Below are 16,340 nucleotides of genomic sequence, written 5' to 3'. Positions count from 1 at the left end.
TTATATAACTTGAGAAAATAGTTAAATGGGCCACTTAAATGGAAATCATAAGAGAAAAGCAGAGTAATTATGAATTATAGTTTAATTCTTGAGAACAGGAATAGGTAGCATGAGTAAGTGTATGAAATAATGGTATCCTAACCTTTAAGAACATTTACCGGACATGACTCTGCATAGGGCACCATGACTTGCATTTTATGGATCTTAGTAAATGACCTTGGAATTTAGTAGTCTTCCCTAGCAAAGTAAGAAGGTGTATCCTCACAAGAGGAAAGGAAATGTTTCATATAAATCTTATTGCCTACAGTGTCTAGCTCAGTGTTTATTGAATGAAATTTTCTGAAAGTTATTATTTCCCCCATTCATATAAACAGATACCTAATAAAGTAAAATTGGATGGCTTGCTTCATAACAGTCTTTTAAGCAGTAATATGTTTTGATAGTAAAGCAGATTAACAGTGCAGGCGCAGTGGCTCACATCTGTAATCCCAGCAGTTTGGGAGGCTGAAGAGGGCAGATCATGAAGTCAGGAGTTCGAGACCAGCCTGGCCAACATCGTGAAACCCCATCTCTACTAAAAATACAAAAAAATTAGCCAGGTTTGGTGGCAAACCTGCAATCGCAGCTACTCTGGAGGCTGAGGCAGGAGAATTGCTTGAACCCAGGAGGTGGAGGTTGCAGTGAGCCGAAATTGCATCACTGCACTCCAGCCTGGGCAACAGAGCAAGACTGTGTCTCAGAAACAACCACAACAACAGGAAAAAAGCAGATTAACTCAGAGTTTAATCTTCAGGAACCATGCTTATGGGTTTGAAGTATTTTGTATCTTACAAGAATTATGAAATTATGATTTTGAAAAATTTATTATGCCTCTTGGGTCTTGGTTCAGATTTCTAATGTTGATACTCTGCAAAATTAGAAATATATGATTTGCCTAATGGTTTTAAATTGCATTGATTTGTGGCTTATAAAGAAGAGAGGGCATTTACCGTACTAAACCAGAACCCAAAGGAGTGCCCAATTAAAACTGTAGGTTTTCCACCGAGGATTCTCTTTTATTGCCAGAATTGGAGAGGGCGCCATGACTGCTTTATTTGGTATTGAAACTTTTGTTCAAAATATACCCAATCATTGACTTATTAAGATACTTTTGAAAGTGCGATGATAATTGACAGTCTACTTCTGTCTGGCATTTCTTTTTTATTTAATAAAATAAATTTATGAAAGTAGTTAGCCTGAAACACCATTCAAATGACGTCTCCATAAAACTTTCACAAGGAAATAGTCGTATAGTCTAACCTAATAATCATTTTTAAAACATTTTTGTTTTGATGCTTGAAATGGAATAAATGTATAAAGCAAATCATGCTCACTAAAAATGTTTTCTTCCTGCAATCCAAGGCATCAACTTTGTAAGCTGATTTATGTCAGTGTAAAACATGCAAGTCTTTATATTTCTCCTTTCACTAGTTTGCCCAGGTATTTAAATAGATAATGTAAAAATTCAAAAGAAAGACAAAACAAGATTGTGTTATTTGAGTCTCAGATTTTTCAGCTGGCCTCTTCATCACTGTCTTGGTCAATGTGCCATGTTATCTGGTTACCTCATGCCTAAAGAATACTGTCTTCTACTCTTTTCTGAAGAAGTCTCACCATCTTGTCACCTTTTTCTAGTTCCTTTATAAATAAGAAAATACTGAGAAAAGTGACAAATATTTTGTTTTCTGTTCTAATCAACCATACAAGTTTGGTAATTTTTTTAACAAAATGGCTTTTTTAAAGAAATGTATTTAAATCTGGTGTTGGGTTGGTAAATTTGCAATTATTTATGAACCCATTAAGTATTAAGAATGTCGTTTACCTGTCCTGGAAATTTCATTTATACAGACCAAAATCCACACCCTTATCACAGCCCAGTGCCAATGGAGTCCAGACGGAAGGACTTGACTACGACAGGCTGAAGCAGGTGGGTGCTCAGTGGCAGCTTTCTTTTATTTGTATTTGTTTCTTTTTAAAAAATATCCTGTCCAGGCCAGGTAGCTCATGCCTGTAATCCCAGCACTTTGGGAGACCAAGGTGGACAGATCACAAGGTCAGGAGTTTGAGACCAGCCTGGCCAACATGGTGAAACCCCGTCTCTACTAAAAACACAAAAGATTAGCTGGGCATGGTGGCGCATGCCTTTAGTCCCAGCTACTCGGGAGGCTGAATCAGGGGAATCACTTGAACTGGGAGGCGGAGGTTGTAGTAAGCCGAGACCCCGCCAGTGCACTTCAGCCTGGGCAACAGAGCAAGACTCTGTGTCAAAAACAAAAAACGAAAAATATGCATCCTGAATATACTTGAAAAGAGCATAGAGCTAGAATATTGTTATATAAAACAGTGGTATTAGTTGGTATCGTATTATTTTTTCAAATCTACATTTTCACTTCCATGAAGTTGCAGAGGTAGTGGAGGGTGGGGCTGTGGTTCAGTGTTAACAGTATAAAGTTTAAATGTAAGTGTATGGTATGCAGTTGTGAAGAAAACAGTGGGCTTCTTCCTTTCCACTTACTATATTGGCAAAATTGGACCCAACAAATCTGATTTTGGCAAGGTTGCAAGGAAATAGGCACTCTTCTGTACTTCTGCTTTCTAAAAAGCAGTTTGGGAAAACAAAATCAAAAGCCTGAAAAATAAATGTCTTATCTTGAACTCAGTGATTTGAATTCCAGGAACTTATTCAAAGAATATATTGTAAAAGTACCTGAATAGATAGTGGGTGGAGTAGGGGCTCTGTAGGCTTCAAGGGATCATAATTTAGTATGCTTAATAGTAAATTGCAAACACTTGCCTGTGTTAGGTGTAACAGGTAACAAACAAATGTGTACAGTTATCTTGATTTTATAAAAAAGGAAAAGATACTGTCCACATTTGGATACATATGCATTATATTTAATACCTGTGTATTCAGGAAAAAGAAGTGATAAGACTGTGATTTGAAGTATTTTATTCACAGAAGAGGTGAAATACATTTTTTAGATACCCCGAATGTTTATACTGCAAAGCTATTTGAAAAGTTAAATTGAGTTATGTAATTTTAAAGGGGAGCATGTGGTCATTGAAAATCAAGCCCTTGTTTTGCTGTACATTGAATATGGCTTTCTCGAAAAATGTTTTAAAATAGAGCACTTTCACACACTTGAAAACATGGTCAATTCTTGGTTATCTGAAGTATTGGTGGAGAACAGAGGAATAGATTTGATTTGGGGGGTGATTTAAAGATTAATTTGGATCAGGACATCTGTGATTCTGTTTAATAACTTTTGTGTCTCAGTCTCTTCCTTTGCTAAAATGAAGACATTAAACTAATTGAAAGTTTTATTTTAAATGTGAAAAGGTTTTCAAAAGATAAACTGTAACAGAGTAATTTAATTTTTCCTGGGGTATTCAGTATTAAAGAAAGCCACACAATTCAAAATTAATCCTTCCAAAGGGCAGCTGTTATTTTTCACCCATTAAAATTGTGTCACTTTGTCATAGGACCTCTAACCTTGAATCTGTAGTTTTTTTTTTTAAGATGATGTCTTGTTCTGTCGCCAGGCTGGAGTACAGTGGAGCGATCTCGGCTCACTGCAGCCTCCGCCTCCTAGATTCAAGCAATTCTCCTGCCTCAGCCTCCTGAGTAGCTGGGATTACAGGCGCCTGCCACCATGCCTGGCTAATTTTTTGTATTTTTAATAGATACAGAGTTTCACTATATTGGCCAGGCTGGTCTCAAACTCCAAACTCCTGACCTCATGATCCACTGCCTAGGCCTCCCAAAGTTCTGGGATTACAAGCTTAAGCCACCACGCTCTGCGTTTTTGTTTTGTTTTGTTTTTTGGAGACAGAGTCTCACTCTGACCCCCAGGCTGGAGTGCAGTGGTGCAATCTCGGCTCACTGTAGCCTCCACCTCCTGGGTTGAAGCAATTCTTCTGCCTCAGCTTCCTGAGTAGTTGGAATTACAGGTGTGCACCACTATGCCTGGCTAACTTTTGTAATTTTAGTAGAGACGGGGTTTCACCATATTGGCCAGGGTGGTCTCAAACTCCTGACCTCAAGTGGTCTGCCCACCTTGGCCTCCCAAACTGCTGGGATTATAGGCATAAGCCACGACACCCAGCCAAATCTGCAGTTCTTGAAGAGGGCCCAGAGCACCACAGTTAAATAGAAATACAATGTGGGCTACATATATTTTAAATTTTTCCTAGTAGCCACATTTAAAAAATACAAAACAAAGAAAAGGACAAAATTCATTTTAAAACTTTACTAACAATGTATTTAAAGTATGTTTAATATGTAGTCAATTTTTATAAATTATTGAGTTATTTTACATTATTTTCATCATACTACATCTTTGAAATATGATGTGTGTTTTATAATTACAGCACACCTCATTTCGGATTAGCCTCATTTCGAGGGCTCAGCAGCTGCATGTGGCTGGTGCCTGCTGTATTGGACAGCATGAGTCAACTGGGGCCTCATCCACCTTCCTGTCTACCCATTAGGGCAATCCCTGAGGTCCCTTCAGGGAAATCCTAGACTCCTTGAAACATGGTTTGGCAGTTTTGGTGATTTTCAAGAAATTATACTTCAAACCAAAGGACAGATTTGCCAAAAGCCGATTGTCCAGTTTACTGTAATCTCTTCCTCTAAACTTCCTTTGCATCACTTCTCTGACTGTTCCCAGAGGACTAGATGAAAAGTACAGCGTTACCATTTCTAGAAACTATCTGAATACCTTCTATTGGATGACAGAGTCATTATCTTAATTTTAGGAAGCATTCTATTTCACATATTGGTAGCCTAGAACAAGCCAGGATTGGGAAGAAAGAATATTAAAACAAAATTTACCAAGGCTAGTCTTCCAAGAAATAGAATTGTGGCTCTGGAAACAGAAAAAAAACCCGACACATCATATATCATGACATTCTTAAAATTTTATATGAGTAAGAATCTTTTTAGCAGTAACTTTTTTCTGTATTTCTGATATTTTTCTCTAATATTTTAGGACATTTTAGATGAAATGAGAAAGGAATTAGCAAAGCTAAAAGAAGAGCTCATTGATGGTAAGTGTCTGGACAAGTTTACTGTTCCTGTAAAACAGTGTTTAAGATGCACCATTTTAAAGAAAATACAAATAAGGAAATACCCATTTGATTACTTGACTTCCATAGTCCTGCCCTTTTAAGATTAGGGTTTTGGGGAGGAGGTCTCTACTTCATATAATGGATATTACTTGTATAAATAGGGATTAAACAGTATCCTTACATTTCAGGTGTTGTCTTTTCTTAGATGGAAAACCACATGAACAGATCTTCCCTCTAGGTTACCTCTACTCACCTATCCCAGTGCCACCTTGTTTTTGAGCCCACATAATCAGTGTTTTCATTTTGTATACAAAAGGAGAAAATAAATATATAGAAATTAGAATCATCTTTCTAATATTAAAGAAGTGTGCAATGAAAGATGCAAAGTTAATCTATCTTTTTATTACTGTGAGTTTGAGCACAATCCTTAAAGTTTCTTAAGAATGAATCACTCATTTATTTTACTTTATCATTATATTTATTTTCAATACTTGTTCTTTTCTATCCAGCAATCAGGCAGGAACTGAGCAAGTCAAATACTGCATAAAGAAACAGACTAAGGAGAGATAGGACTTTAATTTGGAGAAAAAAAAATCCTACAAACAACAACTGTTCACAACAGCAAACCCCTACATTTTATGAGCTGTAAGAAGAAAATGGAGACAAACAGGAGGGAAAAACCAACCGACTCTGAAAGCCTTCAGACATTATGACTCTGGCGATAAGCTCTTTCCCTCTCAGTTTGCTGCTTTTTTTCTGGCCTTTACAACAGAATGGAAGAGAATCATATAAGAGTTCCTGTAACAGTTACACAGAAAATACTAAAACCCATCAGGCAAGATCATCGTGCATTGAAATATTTTCATGTCAAGATAAAATCGCACATTTTCCGCAATTCGTTGCTAAAATAAAGAGGAGAAAGGCTTAGGAAGTTTTTTTGCAGAGAGTGCTGATGAAGAATTGAGCAAGTTTGCTATTGTATTGTAATGTTTCTCTCAGGTTTGTTCTTCCTATCATGTTTGATATTCCATAAATAATTGAGATCAGCCCTATGTAAGTTAAGATCGTAATACGCGGAACAAATGGAATCGTAAGTGCTTTCAAAGGTTAATATTTATAAGAAAGTGTCCTAAAAATGATTTGTTCAGCTTGAGGAATTTTAGAATGATAGGAAGTCTCTCAAGTTAGCCTTCATGCAATTTTGTAGATTAAAACATAAAATTTGTCCAGAATTTAAAGATTTAGATGCCTTCCTAAATTGTTACAATGCTTTACCAAATCTATGACTTCTACATAACACAAACCAGTGGTCAAATGTAAACAATATATTGTAGATTTACTGTAGGTTTTCAACCTTTTTTAGATTTATGCATGTGGACATTTTTATAATGTAATTACAATCACCACAAAGTTAGCTTTTTTAATTGCAGACAGTAATGCATGTCACACTAATATGTAGTGGCCTTTTCAAGGCCTAGTCCCAGGGAAAACATTTTGTAGAGTATAGGGGAGTGGGAGGAAGGGGAGGAATAATTTTTTATTTAAAGTTGATTTCTGCACTATCTGTTTCTCAATTACCTGCATGAATAATAATGAGGAATATTTTGTGACTTTAATTGGTAAATATGTTACAAAACCAAGTACTTAATCTTTTACATCATGTCTTCAGCTATTTGTATTTTAACCAGTAATTTCAATGGTCTGAAACATGATTCTGAGCTTCACATAATATCTTACTGTGGAACTCAAAAGTTTGATCACTGAATTTGGCAGTTATTATTACCTAGGTACCCCTGCTGTTACACAGGTGTTTAGATACATGTTCCTGAATGAAGCTGCTTTTGAATTTTGTTATGTTGAAATACAAGAAATAACAATGACGGCAGCAATTAAGGTCACAGAAATCATTAGGTAAAGGAAAACCAATGAGGAGTTCAGCAGTTTTCTTTTAATAAGTAAAGTGGGACTTGGGTGGTGGGAAGAAGGAATTAGACGCTCTATCCGCCATCCTGCGTGTGTGTGCACTCGTGCACGTGCTGTCTATATGTAAGCCACTCCCTTTTCTTTTCTTTGAAACTGATGAGGTTAAAATAGGGGAGAAATCCTATATATTGCAATGATAGCTTTCTGGAAAATTTAAGAAATCAGACTCCCCAGGCTCTCCATCCTGATTTATGCTTGAGTCGTTATGTGCCATATTTGCTTTGAACTCTGATTATCAGAAGTTTTACTAAAATTTTGAAGAAATAATTCATTTACCATCTGCTTTCCAGATTTTGTACATCTCAGTTCATAAAGCAAAGCTTGTTGATAATGTAGTTTTCTAAATGCTGCAGATCTGCAGCCATTACCACTACAAAGACATTTGGATGAGGGATTTTTTTTTCTTTGTTAAAGTAGTTCCTGTTTCTGTAGAAATTTCATTTTTAAATTAAACTGTGATGGATGAGCTATCATAATTCAAGTATACATTTCTTTTTTCTATCAGATAGGCATTGTCATGCAGTAGCAGTAAAAACATCAGAGGCGCAGCAAGCTTATGAAGTTCTGTTTTCTAAAAGAAGTAGGAGGCATTTTCATCTTTATTATTGTACTTTTGGTTATGCAAACACTTTGATAATATAAAGTTATATCCCCTATAAATCTGGTCAGAAAGCTCTTTTGATTTTGTTGGGTACGTTAACTAGTCTATAGTAGGTAGAGTACTGGGTACGAGTGGTCCAAACTAAGATAAGAGACTAAAATAAAATGCTAAATCTTAAACTGGGTTTATGCACTAAACGTTTTGTGCCTTGGTCTAATATTAACATGATGTCTGTGTAAAATGACAAAAAGAACCAGTGTTGAATCACGCTATATTTTCCATCATCCCAGATTGCTAAATGTGTTCTTTCCAAGAAGTCTGAACAAATTATTATATACATTTTCTGTCATGTACACATGACAGTTGTGTCATTGTTAGAGATTTCAGTAATTAAAATGGGAAACAGAAGCTTAAGTTATTTTCCTGATCAAAACTATGTTCCTTGGAACCACATTATTATGATGGTTTTTGTGCTCTTGTACATTGGATGTCTTAAGCTAAGTACAGTTTAGGGGATCCTTTCTAATTAATTACAGGAAGGTACTGCTTTCCTCAACACTGTGATCTGACCTGTGACAAATCTGTACTATACACTATGTAAATGGCTAACAAGTCAATTGCAAACAAACTGAATGTACAAATCTTAGTGCTGGTGCTGAAATCTCTTCAGAATAGTTATGATTTAAAAGTTTGTTTATAAATTTGCAAGCATCAAGTGTCAATCAAAACTGAAGATGAAACACTAATGAATGTTGAATTCTCATACTTTTAGGTATACTTCCTTTTTAGAATTTTCAGTTTTCTGCTATTTTTACCGTAACTATTTCATTTAAATTTGTTTCACTTAAATTTCCTACACGCTAACTTCGTTTGTGCGATTGAAATAAAATTGCAGTATATATACATTGCTTGTTTGTGACACTTAGATAATCTTCTGAAATAATTTGTTAGTAAGTTATATTGGATGTGAAAAACACCTTTTAAAGTCCAAGACTTCACTGCTTAAAAGTTTACATGTCACGTCACTATTCTTTAAAGATTTCATAGAAGTCATGAATACTAAGTAATGTATACAAAGGAAATCTGTGATGATTTGTCTACTTTTTGTTTGAAATAACTGTTGGGTGTTCCCTGTTTGTTATTTTCTCTCTGCCCACCTTGATACAGTAACTTACTCTATAGTCAAGATGATGATAAATGTTTAATTTTTATTCCATTTTTTTCTACAACACGTTCAGATACTTAAAACTCGTTCATGCAGTTAGAATTTTCCTTTATATAGTTTGCATGGTAAAGGACATTGTGTGGTAAAGGGCATTATCAAGTAATGAATTTTAAGTGTAGCAAAATCTGTATAGTGTTTCTACATGACACTGATTTTGTAAAACCTACATATAAGCAGTAGTACTTTTTATCTATTGTAAAGTATTAATTTTGAGTTCCATTTTATATTTCTGATGTCTTCATTAGAAATACAAAAATACAATCCTTGTATTTTTTTTTTTCTTTTATCAGACCCAAATTTTCCCCCTTTCCCCCTCCATTCTCTTCTCCACTTCTCATGGACCACGTGTTCCCAACATGGATCAACATCTGCAGCCATTACAGAGTTCACAGTTTTACAATTTTCAGCTGATTTTTTTTTGCTCTATCCTGTCTCATGTTCTTGCTTCTCTTCATATGTAAGAATTTTCGTCTACAAATTGAAAGTCACTTCTCATTCAAAAATGAATTAAGTACATGCTAACCTTTTAAATTTGCCTAGCTACAACATTTATGTCTCTTAAATTTATATATACTTTGAGTGCCATTGTGAAGAATTGGCCTTTAAATTCTAAGTAGTGTTACCCTGTGAAGCACATTGTGCAGAGGTGTGCCACAGGGTCTCTTTAATTGCTGTGTAGCCATTATAACTTTATAATACCATTACCCTTTAAATGCTACCGATTATAAGCAGCATAAAAGTAACTAAAGCAAACATTGCAAAGGAATGCTCTAGGAGCTCTTAATTCCTGATGTAGCTGTTATAAAAATCACTTTCCCGAAGACATTTACTCTACCATTCACTTCCAAACTCCAAACCTGTTTCTGGTAGCACCACTCTTGTTTTTAATAGAAAGATGAGTTCATATCTGTACATCTCTCCAAAGCTCTAAGGAATGAGAAAAGGATCCTAGTATATTGAAATTACTGATGTTTAATACCTCTGCCTTTTCACTGAAAGCCATTTAATATTTATACATTAGATGCTTTTTAAAGTCAAAACTTGACATACAGGTATTTATAAGGAATCTCTGAGGGAATAAAATTGATCTAGGTGTCTTTGGCTACATAAAGACATAGTAGAGGACATTGACTTATAAGAATAGTTTTCTGAAGATGTGTAGATTTGACCAAGCAGCTGAAGTCAGTAGCCCCTCAAGAAAGGCCGTTTATAGGAGTCAAGAACTGTTGGAGATCTGTGATGCAGGTTTTTTCTGTTCCCAACACCAAAAGCTGTGGATTATTAGATTTGTACCCCTTTATGTTATCTCTAGATAATTTTTGAGACATCAAGATTTTAAAAAATACTGTAATACTGGAAAGATGAAACCTTCAAATTTAGAAAGACTGAAATTGATTAGAAAGGAAAGTAAAATATTGCAGTAAATTTAGGATGGTTACAGATATTCAGTGTCAAATAAATTCTCTGTGAAATACTAATGGTCAAGTCACATAAGAGGAAAATTAAATCTTGGTGAGGAGGTACATTTGAAAACTGCTAAAGAATTAACTGTAAATTTGTCTAAATAGTTTATAAAGTAACAAATATTGTAAAAGGGTAAATAAATGACAGTCATAAAGACTTAGGATGTTGTAAGAATGTCTGCCACATGTATTGGTTATTTCTGTTGAAATCTGAAGGAATCAAAACATGTCAAGATTGAAAAAGGGAAAAAATGACTTTCAGCTACAGATAATCTGTGATGCACATTACTTTCTAAACAGAAATGTTAGTATTATTTAAAGCACAGACATTAGTTTAACATGCAGAATAAATCAAAGATGAAGTATTTGTTCATTAGTTTAACATATAGAATAAATCAAAGATGAAGCCCCAACTAAGTGTTTAAACTAAAGAATCACAGTCACTGAGCTGCACCCCGGTTCTGTGAAGCATGTTAAATACTCCTAAAGAGCAGAGAGCAGGGCCTGTAGACGCTTCTGGTGCAGGACACAGGACTCCTAGGCAGAGGGAGAAAATTAGGGGCCCCGTCGGTGGCTGAGAGCAAAAAGAATGTACCATTTGAGTAGTGCTATTCTTTTGCCTCACTTTTTAAAGGCATACAATTAAGGACATCTAAATAATTCAGTGAACTGGTCACTAAATTCAGTCTTCTCAACAAAAAATAAGTTCTGGCCAGGCGCAGTGGCTTATACCTATAATCCCAGCACTTTGAGAGGCCAAGGCGGGAGGATTGCTTGAGGCCAGAAGTTTGAGATCAGGCCAGGCAACATAGGGAGACCTCATCTCTACAAAAAAAAAAATTTTTTTTTAATTTGGGCCAGGCATGATGGTGCACACCTGTAATCCCAGCTACTCAGGAGACTGAGGTGGGAGGATCACCTGAGCCCAGGGAGGCTGAGGCTGCAGTGAGCCGTGATCATGCCACTGCACTCCAGCCTGGGTGACAGAGCAAGACCCTGTCACTTAAAAAAAAAAATTCTAAGAGAATACAGCTTTTTATCTTAATTGAAATGATTAGAAAGCTTACATACTTCATTAGAGAGCCCAGACGACATATATTCCATAAAAGATCTGTATAAAAATGATAGCCTTATAATTCAGCCTGATTAAATTGTTCTCTCAATTCCAAGAAAGATTTCTTCAGCAGGAGGTGACAATTCTAAAAACATAAATCACTAATAAAGGAACTGGATAATGTTATAGGTTTGTTTGCTTAGATTTTAGTAAATAGTTATTCTAAGAAGGCTTAGAAAATAGAAAAGATTGCACAGTTGGTACTTTGAATTCCACAGGAAATTGCACTCAGAAAAAAAGAAGTCTACATTGATTGGTGTTTAGATTGAGAGATTTAATTTTCCCATCAAGTCCAGAAGTTTCCATTCAAGTCTATAGAAACTGATAAAAAAGCTTCTTGTCTTACACTTAAAATGTGCATTGTTGTTACCATACAAAAGAAATACATCATAGAAAGCTTTTTAAAATTTGATCTCTTAAGTGCCTAACATTCCATGCTTTAGTCACATCTGTGGAACCTCTTTTTTAAGATTAAAGGCATCTTAAAAATAAATGTTTTATGGCCAGGGATGGTGGCTCACACCTGTAATCCCAGCACTTTGGGAGGCCGAGATGGGTGGATCACCTGAGGTCAGGAGTTCGAGACCAGCCTGGCCAACGTGGTGAAACCCCATCTTTACTAAAAGTACAAAAACATTGGCCAGGTGTAGTGGTGGCCAACTGTAATTCTAGGTATTCGGGAGGCTGAGGCAGAAGAATAGTTTGAACCCGGGAGGTGGAGGTTGCAGTGAGCTAAGATCGCACCACTGTACTCCAGCCTGGGTGACAGAGCGAGATTCTGTAAATGAATGAATCAATTAATGTTTTTCAGCTTATTTTATGTGAGAAATAATCAGCTTTTCATTGTTACTACCAGTTGATCTCAGTTGTCACTTGGCTGGTTCTGACCGTATCACTGGGCGTTAGAAATACGGAGTTTCCCTCCACCTTTTTATTAAGTCTGGGGTTTGTCCATCTTGGTGGTGGACTAACTTAACCATGGATTCACAATCCCATTTGACTGTCCTAAGTCATGAGGCCACCCCAGTGCCAGTGGTTGGGCATCACAGTGAGTCTGGGGTGATGAATTTGAGTTAGCTGCAGTTCTGCACCTCAGCAACAGGCCATGGATGGTTGGTAATAGAGGTTGACTTTGCCACTTAAATTTCCAGGAAGAAGAATAGCTTATAGTTTATCTGAGGAAAGTAATGGGAAGACTTAGAAACTGAGAAGAAAGCCCTATTAAAATCTAGGTAGCATTTCCTTTCTGCTTATATATTACTTAAAAAGATGAGAGGTTCAGGCCCGAGTCAGGACTTTACAATTTGGTGTCCTTCCCAGAGGTACTCCAGGCCTCCTCATTTTAAGTTTCAATTGCAAAAAGAAAAATTTTTTGACAGAGTCTTGCTCTCACTCAGGTTTGAGTGCAGTGGTGCAATCTCAGCTCACTGCATCCTCAGGTTCAAGCGATTCTCCTGCCTCAGCCTCCCGAATAGCTGGGATTAGAGGCACCTGCCACCACACCTGGCTAATTTTTGTATTTTTAGTAGAGACGGGGTTTCACCATGTTGGCCAAGCTGGTCTCGAACTCCTGAGCTCAGGTGATCCACCCACCTCGGCCTCCCAAAGTGCTGGGATTACAGGTGTGAGCCACAGCACCTGGCCTTCAATTGCAGAAATTTTTGAAGGGAGAATATTTGATCCTCACATAAAATGTCCTTGTTTCTGAAAGAAAACGTAAAAAGATTTCATTGAGTCCACGTCTTTGCCACCTTCTTGGGCTTGATTTCCCTTTGTCTTCCTCCTGCCCTCAGTCTCCTTTTTGCATGTGGAATTGTGGGCAGGTCATTGGACTGGGACTGGCTGACTTTACTAGTTGTCAGGATGCAGGGCTAGTTGGTCATTCTCTCTGAGGCTTCTACCTCTAAAATTTAGTTCTTTTTAAAAATTCTTTTTGTTTTGTTTTTATTTTTTCCTCATCACTATACAAGCGACGATAAAGCTTTTATTATTATTTTGAGATGGAGTCTCACACTGTTGCCCAGGCTGGAGTGCAGTGGCGAGATCTCAGCTCACTGCAACCTCTGCCTCCTGGGTTCAAGCGATTCTCCTGCCTCAGTCTCCTGAGTACCTGGGACTAAAGGCGTGCGCCACCACACCTGGCTAATTTGAATTTTCAGTAGAGATGGGGTTTCACCATGTTGGCCAGGCTGGTCTCAAACTTCTGACCTCAGGTGATCTGCCCACCTTGGCTTCCCAAAGTGCTGGGATTACAGGCGTGAGCCACGGTGCCTGGTCCCAATAAAGTTTAGTGCTGAATTTACTCCTTCATTGTATCCTTGGCAGCTACTGGTTGTTTTTTGTTTTTTGTTTTGAGATGGAGTCTTGCGCTGTCACCAAGCTGGAGTGCAGTGGTGCAGTCTCGGCTCACTGCAACCTCTGCGTCCTGGGTTCAAATGATTCTTCTGCCTCAGCCTCCAGAGTAGCTGGGACCACAGTCGTGTGCCACCACACCTGGCTAATTTTTTTGTATTTTTAGTAGAGACAGGGTTTCACCATGTTGGCCAGGATGGTCTCAATCTCTTGACCTCGTGATCCGCCTGTCTCAGCCTCCCAAAGTGCTGGGATTACAGGCGTGAGCCACCGTGCCCGGCCGGCAGCTACTGGTCATTTTATTCTTTTTTGATCTTTTTTGGTATATTCATCTTTTGACCTTTGAAGAGAAGGAGAAACAAGGTGAGTTTGGCTCTCGCACCTTAAGTGCAGCGTTTAGTTGTTTTATAATTATAGATACTGTTGCGCTGGACAGCGTGCATCCTGGATGTGAACAATGCGGAAAATCAATGGAGTCACACTTTTGAGGTCAGTGGTGTTGCATAAAGCATAAGTGGTGTGCTGTTCCGTGCCAGTTTCCTCTGCGTCACTCATGTGCTTTCAGTTTGAATTACGGGCATCTGTGTGGTGGCTTCAATGCATTCTCCACTGTGCTTCAACCTGGAAACACATTCTGGCATTCAGAAAGACTGATTCCATTCATGTATTGGGACTACACGAGATCCATGCTCCAATTATATGAATAATAAAGTCTATTTGACTCTTCTAGTTCAAGAACTGTTTCTAAGTTAACAGAATTTCCAGAGCTCGATGACGTGAAGGAGCCGTTCTTTGAATTCCTGGGCAGAATTCAGTGGTTTTCATGTCATCTGAACCCGCTGCGCTGTTGTTTATTCTATCACTGTCATCCTTGAGGGGAAAAGCGGGGAATGATCTTACCCTCCTGCCCTTCTTATTTTATATCTTCGATCTTAGCCATCTATATCCATGTAGTCATTCCTTCCAAGTTCCCTGTTTTTAATCCAGAAGACTGTTACAGCAATGTCTTGGCAGACCTGCTGCCTCTCTCATGCCATTTGAGGGCTCTGAGTCTTTGCTTCATCTTAGGAAGATGAAGACAATGTGTCAGAAAGTCAGAGATGGAAATAGAAGGTTTGGGATGATACAAATGGGCCCTGTTTTGCTGACATTCTTTTGCTTTGGTTCTTGGCGAGTGTGTTTTGGGATTCATTTCTTGTTAGTATGAATAGGACATGCTTTTCATTAGGTGCTTTTCTTTTTTGGAGAAAATGAAGTGTTTCTAACAAGTGAATGAGCTAGAAAGAATTCTATTTTGAGACATCTGTAGTTGATGCAAAGTATTTCTGTAATCCTCAATTACAGTACTTACATATTTGCATATAATTTTTTTTTTAATTTTTGAGGAAGCCTCTCTGGAGTCTGTATAGGAACACGCTGAAAGTCCCTGTTACGTAACTGGTGGGGAGAGGGAGAGGGACAGCCACACCTGTGCTGTGAGCAGAGCAGAACTCAGGAGGAGTGAACCCTCCTCCTTGGAAGCTTTCTATTGTCCAGCCTCTGGGAGATTTCAGGACCTTCTACTTAAGCCAGGTGTGGTGATGTGTGCTCCTAGACCCAGCTGCTCAGGCGGGAGCTGAGGTGGGAGGATCACTTGAGCTCAAAGTTGGAAGCCAGCCTGGGCAACAAAGCGAGGCCTGTCTCCTTAAAAACAACAACAACAACTTTTCATTGACCACTGTGGTTTCTGCTGCCCCTTTGCAGGGGTGGGGTAGGGTCAGAATAAGCATGTGCACAAATAGGGAAGAGTCCTGGTGGTGGTTTGTTTTGTTTTTTGAGAGATGGGGGAGTCAACAGTGAACCTTTCTGGTTAAAGAACAACGTTCATAATTTCTATTACGAGATTTAGAAGGTTAAATACATTTTCTTTTTCAGGCCTACCCAGTTGATAGACCAAAAGCATATAGTAGAATAGCACAGTACAAAAAAAAATTTAAAGGTGAATTTCTTATGGTCCAAATGGATGGATAGGCACAGTCCATAACCTTTCATCGTATAGGCTGGAATTGGAATCTCTTGTTAACTTGCTTTGCTCTGAATTTTAGAGCTAGACATGTGCATGTATGTCAAGATTATACAGAGCTATTTTCTTTGCTCAAGATGTAAACATTTGCACCCCCAAATGGAACTTTTATCATCTGGAAGTGAGCCTAAGGTGGCATATACTGAAATCATGTTTTAAAAATTAAGGTTGACTTTAGCATATACAAGGCTGTGTTTTAATTTTAACTAGAAATCATTTAATATGCATACAGAACCTCATGCATCATGGAATTTGTGAATTATGGGCCTTGCTGAATTCAAGAGTAAGGGAACCTGGTAACTCGTTTCAAATCAATACACTATGAGCTCTTGCTTGCTTGACTCAAGTTGTTTGAAAATCTGAATAAAACAGGATCTCCTTGTCAGGAAACTTGACATGTACATTTAAGAAGGGAACGTGGAAGAGAG

The 16,340-nt window shown here is 37.7% G+C and overlaps 1 protein-coding gene across 12 annotated transcripts in view; it reads left to right on the top strand.

Moving 5' to 3' along the window:
* The window catches only part of ENAH (ENAH actin regulator), a 158,976-nt gene extending 149,780 nt beyond the window's left edge, over window positions 1-9,196 (top strand). For all 12 annotated transcript variants that reach the window (XM_064383555.1, XM_064383558.1, XM_021677180.2 and 9 more), the window contains 3 exons: window positions 1,888-1,966; window positions 5,034-5,091; window positions 5,622-9,196. In XM_064383555.1, the coding sequence (XP_064239625.1) occupies window positions 1,888-1,966; window positions 5,034-5,091; window positions 5,622-5,659 (175 nt within the window). In that variant the 3' untranslated portion in view covers window positions 5,660-9,196. The remainder of the gene's footprint in view (window positions 1-1,887; window positions 1,967-5,033; window positions 5,092-5,621) is intronic.
* Window positions 9,197-16,340: the final 7,144 nt, after the last annotated feature.

Source organism: Aotus nancymaae, unplaced genomic scaffold, assembly GCF_030222135.1.
Source record: "Aotus nancymaae isolate 86718 unplaced genomic scaffold, 86718_ANA_hifiasm-v0.15.2.pri h1tg000032l_0, whole genome shotgun sequence".
Lineage (NCBI taxonomy): Eukaryota > Metazoa > Chordata > Mammalia > Primates > Aotidae > Aotus > Aotus nancymaae.
This window is presented reverse-complemented; position numbering and strand designations above follow the sequence as displayed.